General features: G+C 45.0%; 1 protein-coding gene across 1 annotated transcript; it reads left to right on the top strand.

Moving 5' to 3' along the window:
- Window positions 1–200: 200 nt before the first annotated feature.
- On the top strand, window positions 201–9,481 carry SAXO1 (stabilizer of axonemal microtubules 1). Its single transcript, XM_074954108.1, has 3 exons — window positions 201–367; window positions 2,802–3,004; window positions 8,454–9,481. The coding sequence occupies exons 1-3, from the start codon at window positions 354–356 to the stop codon at window positions 9,479–9,481; spliced, it is 1,245 nt and encodes a 414-aa protein (XP_074810209.1). The 5' UTR covers window positions 201–353.
- Window positions 9,482–9,934: the final 453 nt, after the last annotated feature.

The raw sequence follows: 9,934 nt of genomic DNA, 5'->3' as shown, positions 1-9,934 counted from the left end.
ATTATTGTACCCAAGGGAAGCGTGTCACTAGTTTCATAGGCCAGGACTTTGCCTGATGATTCATAATGCCCTATAGTTAGTTGTAATTGGTGGGTGATTTGTAACCAGTGCTGCTGAAGCCCTGCACCAACATCTCTGCTCCGCCCTGGGGCTCAGTCCATAACGTCCATGCTACTCTCTTGCACAGGCGCCACCATTGCCCACATCTTCCCACCAGGATCTATGAGAAGAGCGAGAAGCCATGCTTCCTGTCGGAGTACGTGGAGCAATACCCCCTGTATCCCTACGCCCATCCCAGAGACTCGTTCAAGCCCAAGGCAGAGTACCAGAAGCAGTCAGTGGCTGTGGACGGAATGACAACTTTCAAGTAAGAAACAGTGAAAGGGAGGGAGGGTGAGAGAATGAATGTGGGGGTGGGGAAATAAGCATTGCTTCCCTCAAGGAGAGCCTGAGGAGAACAGTTAGTTAAGTGCTCCATACTGTGGCTGTGATAACTTTGCTGGGGGTTGGGGAATAATGTAGGGAGCCAGAGTTTGGGGTGAGATGCTGCTGGGAAGGCAGCTGACCCTTCCAGGATGGGGAGATGTGACCTGCTGAGAGAGCATGTGTGCACCACAGGGGCATGGTTGGGCTCTTGGCTTTCTCCCTAGTTTTTACTCACTTGCAGCACTGGGCAGACTCCCTGGGAAGTCAACAGGAATTCTGCATGAAAAAGAACTGAGTAAGGCTGGCAGGCCGAAGCTCATTGGATCAGGGATTGCCTTTTTATACAGGGGCCTGGTCTGAGAGTGGGGCTTCTAGGCGCTAAGCCGTATGTACAATAAGTGGCCATGTGTTTTTAATGATGATGGGGGAAATGAGATACACACAGAGTACCATGCCGTGCAAAGCTGAACCATTTTTGAATCCCCGCTGTGCTGCTGTTCAGATTGTGAAATTTAAACAGAAGACCTCAGGTTTAACTGTGCCCCTTCCTGACTTCCCCCTAAATTAATCAGCAAGCCTGCTCCCTGCTAGTGGAGCGTGGGGTGTGTTATGCTACTGAAATGCAAGACTCTGAGTCTTCGATACATAGCCAGCAATTTGATTTCTCTTTCCTCAGCTGAAAGCCTCTGGTTGATGTTTGAATATACTGCTGTTTACTTACTCTGTGACCTCAGGCTCTGTCATCAATAATCCCTTCGTCATCTGTGCTCCATCTAATGTGAGACCCAAAGAGCTGCCGGGGAGGGTACTTTTCAAGCCCACCTTCTCTCTTTGAGGGGGATGCACTGATGTGTGATGGGTCAGGTGATCCCCATAGCAATTTGTGCAGCCATGGTTACATTCATTGCTGAAGCAGGAGCGGCTGGACATGGAACTCTTGTCCAGAGCTCATACAAATGCCGGACTCAAGTCCATGTGCAGGAGCCACTCAAGGCTTTCAATCATGGCATCTCTTTGTTAGTCTAGTGGAAGTTTAAATTTCCATCTGAAATTCAATTTCCCTATTTCCAAATTCTTACTCCTCTGGTTAGATTTGGTGACTTTTGTATAACCCGCAAAAGCCAAAGGCCGAGATCCTTGCTACACACAGCACCACTCAGGGTGGGGTGTGCTGTCTCAATACTGGGACAGCTGTTGTGCTGGTTTGGTCCTCTGGCCAGTGACCCCAGGGGCAGATGGAGCAGCAGGGTACAGAGAAGCCCCTGCTGTGCTCCCTCCATCAGCAACAAGGTGTAGTAGCACAATTGTTGCTATATTGTCTGATGTTGGAAAGATCCTTCAGGGGATGGTTACTGTAGCTTTTGGGCTGGTGGTCTGGTGCAAAGTGGCTGTGGTGCCCCAGAGGAGCTAAGCCATGACATAAGACCATGCTAACGAAAATACAATAGACCGGTCACCCAGCATTGGTCTCTGGCTGTTTATATATAAAGTTTTGCTGGAGGAAGGTAACTCTTTAAAGATATTGCATCGATTTTTTTTTATAATGCTACACACAGTAGAAGCAGATCCACACAACCACACTGAGAACAGAAAAACACCAGTTGAGGAAATGGTTAACATCTTTTTCATTAATAGTGCCCCATCCAGAAATGCAGCAGCCCCTTCGTTGGCTGGGCTGCTGTGGAAGGCACCATCAGAGGCTATCTGCCATGCCCCCTGCACAGAGAGGGGTCTTGCACGTGTCCCAAAGTAGTCATGGGGCTGAAATACTTTGATTGGGCTTTTAAATGGCGCCTAAGGGAGATAGGTGCCCAACTCACATTGAATGTCAATGGTATTTGGGTGCCTCATTCATTTAGGCACCTTTGAAAAATTCCAGCCTTAAAGAAATTATTGCTCATGAATATTATGGCTTGATGGTGTTGTCTCAGGCCATGCACATTACAAGCCCCGGCCCAGCTCAGTCCTTAAGAGAAACATGCCCCCCTGCTCCACCAATGTGGACCTTACCTCTAACATGGGCCTCCGCATAGAGTGATGGGCTTTGTGATGTGCACAGATTAGAATGAGTCCACGAAACTCATTGGCTAGATTCTTTCCTGGTCTAACTTCATTGAAGTCCATAATTAACTCTGTGTAAACCCACCGGGTTCGGACAAGGAGGAATTTGGCCCACCTGAAGGAGTCGATGGTCCTGTTTCACACATACTGTAATTACAGGAGTACTGCCAGCTTTCTACCAGTGAAAGTCTTGTGTATTGCACTATCTACCCTTATTGCATTATCCAAACTTTCTCTGGGTGCCCAGCAAAAGGAACATACACTTAGTCCTCAAGACAGACACAAATAAGATGTAGTGCCTTTATTATTCACAGGAGAGATTACGTACCTCATGAAGTGTTGCCCGTGAAATTCAAACCACCTGAAAAGTATGTCAAGAGTGACGAGAACATGGATTTGATCTCAACATATAAACAAGACTACAACCCCTATCCTATCTGTCGAGTTCCTCCATGCTTACCCCGCGAGACTAACTACACCTCCAGTGTCAAGATGGACACAATACCTACGTACAAAGGTATGTACCCTCGCAGCCGTTTTGAAGGAGGGCTGCGCTTGTAACATCTTGCTTCAAGAGAACAGAATAAGGCTACACTGACTTCTGCATTTGCTATTTTTTATATTGGTTCTGCAGGAGCCTTAAGAGAAAGACTGAAAAGTCAACTAACCTGGGCACTTTGGGCTGGACTGAGGCTAAGGAGAGAATTTTAATCTAATTTAACGTTCTTCTTGGTGTCAAGTTTGTCAGGCCCTTATTTCAGGGTGGGAGTGGGCTGGCTGTTGGGTCTTTGGGGAGCCTTTCCCTTCTCTTGCCCCTTGCCTAGGTCAGTGCTGAAGGTCTCAATGATGCTCTAACATCAGCCACGAGGGGAGTGAGGGTGCTGAAAAGCAATGCTGAATGCTTGCCTGTGTGGTCCAGGGTAGCCCGGGATCCTAACTCATTCCTGATTAACTGAGCAACTCAGTCATTGGGGCCAGCCCAGTTCAGAATGCCGTCTAACACAAGGCCAGATTCTGCTCCCAGTGATTGTGAAAGTGACTGCTAGTGTGAATTGGGAGCTGCTCCAGTGCTTGTGAATTAATTATATATATTTTAAAGAATGAATAATTGCTGCTGTTTCCTGTCCTGAGGTGTGTGTGTGGGGGGGAGAGGGGCTCGAATGGCAGTGGCATTCTCCTTGTCCCTCCAAGGTGAAGGAGTCCTTTAAATTCTGACAACTGCGCCAACAAACAACGCTCACAGCTTCTATAGCACTTCAGTCATAGCCCACAAAACACTTCAAATAGGTGTGCAAGTATTCCTATCCCCATGTGACGGATGGGGAACTTAGGCATAGAGGGAGAGATTAAGTAACTCACCTAAGGCCACACACCCAGTCAGTGGCAGAGCCTGGTCTCCCAGTCTTGTTCCCGCTCTACTGGACCATTGCACCCTATTTAATTTTTACTGCCCTCACCAGAAGGTATCTCACTGCAGGGATCATCTTTCTTGGTTCAATGAGTGCTCAATGCTACTTCCTCCCGAACCTGTAAATGCTACTCATGAAACAGCCATAGAATGGCTAAAAAGCCACCTGCACTGCTTCCTTCTTTCCCTAGGGGTTGAGTACACTGGGATGAATACTGCACTCAGTTATACTAGCATGAATCCAGAGCAACTCTGCTGGCTTCAGAGTTGTTTGTCATATGACACTAGGGCATTTTGCCTCTGCTGGATCAGGGACTTGGTCTTAAACAGCGGTCTGCTAACAGCAGCCTGTTATGCTACCACTAGAGGGCTGGGCTAGCACTTTGTGTATTACTTTAAATAAGCGTGGAATATTATTGTTTTTCTGCTGTAAAACAAATAGCCTACTTACTCAGGCTGATTGCTAGTATGAGGGTTTGGCCCTATTCAGCATAAGTAATTCTCTGTTTAAAATAAAAATCAAGCAAGAAAATAAAATGCAAGCAAACCTATGTGAATGCAATGTTAAGGTCACACAATTAAAATGACAGAAAGCCAGAAAATCGGTGTCCATGTAAAAGTAGTTAAAGCACTCGAAGCCTCAATGCTTTATACCAGCGGAGAGTCTGTCCCTATGTGTTTAGATACGCTTACATTCGAACTAAGAACCATATGTAAATCTTTTTGTTTTATCTGTGTTTAGGTCAGGACCTTTACTAGTGCGCTCAAGAGCTCCAAGAAAATGCAGCACAGCCACATTTGGTTGTAATTTGCAGTATTTTTCAAAACACTGTGCAAATGGAAATCTCCATCTAACAACCCCACAAAGATTTGGTTCCATATTGAGTTAATTCATTTTAAAAGGCCATAGGCCACAAATGCAAAGGTTTGCAATGTGCTTTTACCTATTGAGCCTTATGGCATAAAACGGCTTTATTAATCACCTTTCAAGGTGCAATTTATTTGTAATGTGCTGCTCTATGAGGTTTCAAATAATGCCACTTTGGTAATAAATGCCTTTCATATGAAGTCGTGAGTCCACACAACCCAGTGGTATAGGGTGGTTTTAAATGATGCTATCAGATATCACAATTAATGTCTGACAGCTTTGGAACTTGATTTCGTAACACTGCATGAAGCATGGTTTCAAAGTTCTCATCTCTTCTTAGTTGTGTGTGTCTATCTACAGGTATATAATCGAATTAAAACGTTGTCTAGCTTGGTTATATGGAGAGCTGCCTGAGCTTAGGAACATGTGGTTTGTATCCTAGGCTCCTTCCCATACCCCCTAAAGTTTTCAGGACGGTGATACATGGTAAACCATTAATATCTACTGGAAAAGAATTAGTTTCAATAAAACTGTAACATATTTTGAAGGGATAGTAGCATTGTTGGCTTAAACTAAAGTAAATTCATAATGCCTAGGAGGACTCCAAATGTGTGGCACTTACAGAAGTTTAAAATTGAAGACACATGGAAACTATTTTTAATATTTTGCAAAACTATAGTCTCAGTGAACTGCCTGGACTAGATTATTACCACTGACGCTGGGAAGCCCTGAACGGTTTTGGGGTGCAGTTCGGTTTTGATTAGCTACATCTGAAATGTCAAGCCTTTTCAACTGGATCTACACTTGCTTGAAGACTGCATGTCATAAGCAGTGGAGACTCAGAAGTCACCCACTTCTTAATAAGCCCCTACAGCCTCTCTTCTATGATTCATCTTAACATGCGCCCCTTGTTTCCCCTTCTGGACGACCTACCTTGGTAAAGTGATGTGGGCCACCAACCTTTCAGTTGGGTCTGGGAGGGTGCTCACGTCAAACTTCTCAGTACATGCCTCAGAAATCATGATGCATGTGTGTGAGGCTGGAGTTAGCCAGAGGTCCAGCCCCGCTGTGCTGGGAAGTGTGACGCGAGTGCCAGGGCAGCTTTAGCATTAGGCAGGACAGGTTGGCATCGCCAGGATGCTACCACATGGCAGGGGCAGGGGTGATGGGATGACTTTATTTTAACTCCCTAAATCCTTCTCTGAGAACCAAGCAAGGCTGATTAGGGGGCTAGTCCGAGCAGCCCCAAAGGAACGATACGGTCAAGTATCTGCATTGGCTTGAGCCAGCTGGAAACAGTGATGAGTGACTCAGCAGTCCCAGGGTTCTAATATTGGGGCTGGTGGCTGGGGGTGGTACCTTATACAGTTCATCTCATCAGAGCCACCAGTGGTGTTTGACAGTTTAGGAACACCAACCACACTAGGGACTTGGGCCTAGCTCTGCCTTGTCTTTGTGCAGTTCGACTGGCTGCAGCCCCCTTGGCGGGGAGGACAAATGACTCCAATGTCTCCCCTCCCTCCATACCTGCATTGCGAGGCTTTAAAGGTAGATGGAAAGGGATCAGCAGAGGGGCTGGAGTAGCTTGGGGATCAGTGGGAGGCTGCAATGGGCAGATGAACTAACTTAGAAAGGACAAGTGGGATAATAGCAAAGGGCATTTATCAGAATGAACATGAGCCTATTTGGATCAGTCCTTATAGTTTCCAGGACTAGTCCACCCATCCATGATCATCACAATTTTACCTTTAGCTCATGACTCTCATCCAGGTGCGTACCGCATCGGCTTTATATACTTAAACTGGTTGTGCAAGCTGCACAGAGTGGGCATGGCCATGCAAATAGTAAATTTCTTGACATCATCAATGCCACTGCTATTTAGGTTCCTATCAGCAATCTGAGCATTGCTGATATCTTTGAGTGCCTGGAAAATTTAGGTGTGCTGTGGGTGGCAAAACATCCTTCCAGATCTCACTATGGCTAGACACCCCCACAGATCTAGTAGTGGAGCCTGATCCAAAGCCCCCTGAAGTCAATGGGTGGCTTTCCATTGACTTGAGCAACATTAGGCCAGGATTTTAAGGCCATATTTTTAAAGGTATTTGGGCACCTAAAGATGAAGATAAATGCTTAGTTTGGGAGCTTTTGAAAATCCCGCTGACTCCCATTGATTTCAGTAGTAGCTAAACTTCTAGGCACTTTTGAAAATCCCATTAGGCACTTATCTACATCTTTAGGTGCCCAAATACCTCTAAAAATCTGGTCTTTAGTACCTAAATACGAGGAACGCTGGTGCTATGTAAACACTTAAAATAAATTAGGCCAGATTAGATTAGACAGATCTTCAAACTGAGGAAGAAAATAAAATCCTGGCCCCACCGAAGTCACTAGGAGTTTTGCCATTGACTTCAATGGGGTCAGGATTACTACTGCCACTTCATGCTGGGCATCTGGGCAGAGGGATTGGAGAACAAATGCTTAATTTAAAAATAACCTTTAATTTTTCAACTTCTCATTTAATGAGCACAGCTCTAATATAATTGTAATTGTGCTGTATTATAGCACAGTCAATACTGTTTGGACTGGAAAATTCAAATATCCTGATGCCTAGTTGCATCATTTACTTTCTGGTACTTTGAAATCCAGACTTCCTTCCTATAAAGAATCAGCTGGAACGTTGTTTGTCTCATGCCTCTCAATGTGGTTTGAAAGCAAAAAAATAAGACTTGGGTTACTGCCAAGGCTATTTCATTTCAACTTCCTACCAGTAACCATATTGCTCTCTAGGGGCAATTGCACAAGATTAGTAAGAGGGAAGAAAGATGGGTTTGTGGCTACAACACTGGTCTGAGAGCCAGGAGTTTTTGCCAGAGTTTTCCACTGTGCTCTGGAAGTCACTTTAACTCCCTGTGCCTTGGTTTCCCCATCTGTGAAATAGGATATAATATGCACCCATCACACAGGGGTCTACAGAGAGTGTACTAATGTTGGCAAAGAGGTAGATTATACTTAGTCTTATACTTAAGATTGTAAGCCGTTTGGGGCAGGAACCAACTCTGTTATATGTTTGCACAGTGCCCAGCACAATACTACTAATTGATAATAATAATTGAGGTCAGGGTTCTGCACATGTTGATAGCACTGCTAACATATAGAATAGTGCAAAGAAAGCAGGAAATACCTCTCTCTGCACTGCTCTAGATGTCATCAAGAAGAAACCCTGAACTCAGTTCTGGGCAGGGAACAACTGTCTAGCCCATTGAAAAAATCAGTTGTCATCAAAGAGGAAGACACAGCGAGGAAGGACTGGCTTGTAGCCGAGGCTCTAGATTGGGACTTAGGAGATCTGGGTTCAATTCCCAGATTTCTCCCAGACTCGGTGTGTGACTCTGAGCAAGCCACTTGACTCCCAGTGTCTTAGTTCATCATTTTAGTAAGATGGGGATGATGATAATACTCCTTTCTTCCCACCATTCTCTGTGTGGTATATTTAGATTGTAAACTCCTCAGGGGCAGGGATGGTCTCTCACAATGTGTTTGTATGGTGCCTACCTGATTGACACGACTAACACAAACAACAAATACTAAGGATAATTAAAACTAATAACCAAAGCATAGGCTGTTATATTTTTAAACTAACTACAGAACTTGTGCATTGATGGACACTTAAATTAGATTCTTACATTTCAGGTGACTATGTGCCATGGAATGAATCAAAACGAGAGATGATTAAACCAGACAATAAATTCCATCCATCAGAAGCAAAATTTGACTACAGAACCACTGTCCAGGATGATTATATATATAAGGGACCAGTCGCCACTCACAGCTGCAAACCTCTAAATCCAGCCCACATGACCAAAGCACCTTTGGAGGACCTGACAAATTATAAGTTGAATTATGTGCCACATCCCTTGGAGAAACGCTTTGTCCATGAGTATGAGAAGTATAAACCCAGTGAAACCTCATTTGATGGCCTCACCACACACAAACAGTCATACAAGGGGCTGGCTGGCCCACCTGCCAAGATGGTGAAACCGTACCAGTCAATGCCGACCCACGATCTCCCATTTTCGTCTTCCACAGAGTTTCGGGAAAAATACCAAGCTTGGCCACAGCACCCCATGGTCACCAGAAAACCTGATGTGTACGTGCCCCCCGTAGAGAAAATGGACCTTCAGACAACTACTCAGACTCATTACACATACCCTAAGGGACAGCCAGCCAAGACATGTCAGCCCTTGGGCCATGTTCAGAAAAACACTGCACCCTTTGACAGCTGCTCCACCATGAAGGATGACTACAAGCCATGGCATGGTAAGAAAGCAAAACCCATCATACATGCCCCAGAACTTACTTTGCCAGCAGAACCAATGGAGAACCTGACCACCTTTCGGGCCCATTACGTCCCTCACCCCCCCACTTTCACGAAGAGCTTTAAGCCGGGTTGGTCAGTTGGGAGGCCTAACATACCACTCGATGGAGAAACCACCTACGCCACCAGCTACACGCCGAAGGAAATTGTCAAGTGCCTTGCCTCCTACAAAGAGCCCCCAGGCTATGTGTTTCAAGAAATCGATGCTGTTGGTCACAAGTTCTACTGCCCCGTATCGGAGGCTGAACGCCCACTGAGTTCAAAGAGTAAAGAGCGAAGAAGCAGCATTTCTGGGAATGGACTATACCTACCTGGCCCAAAGGAACTACCTATGACAGCCTGATTTTGTTTTTTGTAACCCTCTTTTAAACTGATCATTGATTTTATTCCTTTAAAGAGCTTAAAATAGCTCCCAGGGCCTCACTCCTGGTGGAACACCTGAATAATAAGAATCCTAGTGTCCAGGGAAAGAACATTTTAATCTTCTGGTTGTCAGTGTTTTTTCTATCTCCCAAACTCTGTCTTTAGTTAAGCAATGTCTAGGTCATGGTGACAGATTTCTTGTTCACAAACGTATCAGGCAGTAAGTTTCCTCCATGATGAGTGTGGTACAGCAGCCTAAATCGATGGATAGGTAGACAGATCCCTTAAGTTACAATAAAAATAGAGGTTAGATGTGAGTGCAGGTAAATAGCACAAGCCCAAAGTCCAGCCTCATTTACTGAGTCCATAAAAGACAAGAAAAAAGGTTGCTTAAAATTAGATTTTTCAGCATTGTGTCTCCCTTAATAATTAC

This window comes from Natator depressus, chromosome 5 (genome assembly GCF_965152275.1).
Source record: "Natator depressus isolate rNatDep1 chromosome 5, rNatDep2.hap1, whole genome shotgun sequence".
NCBI lineage: Eukaryota > Metazoa > Chordata > Testudines > Cheloniidae > Natator > Natator depressus.
Note: the sequence above shows the minus strand (reverse complement) of the source record. Positions and strands in the feature narration are given on the sequence as shown.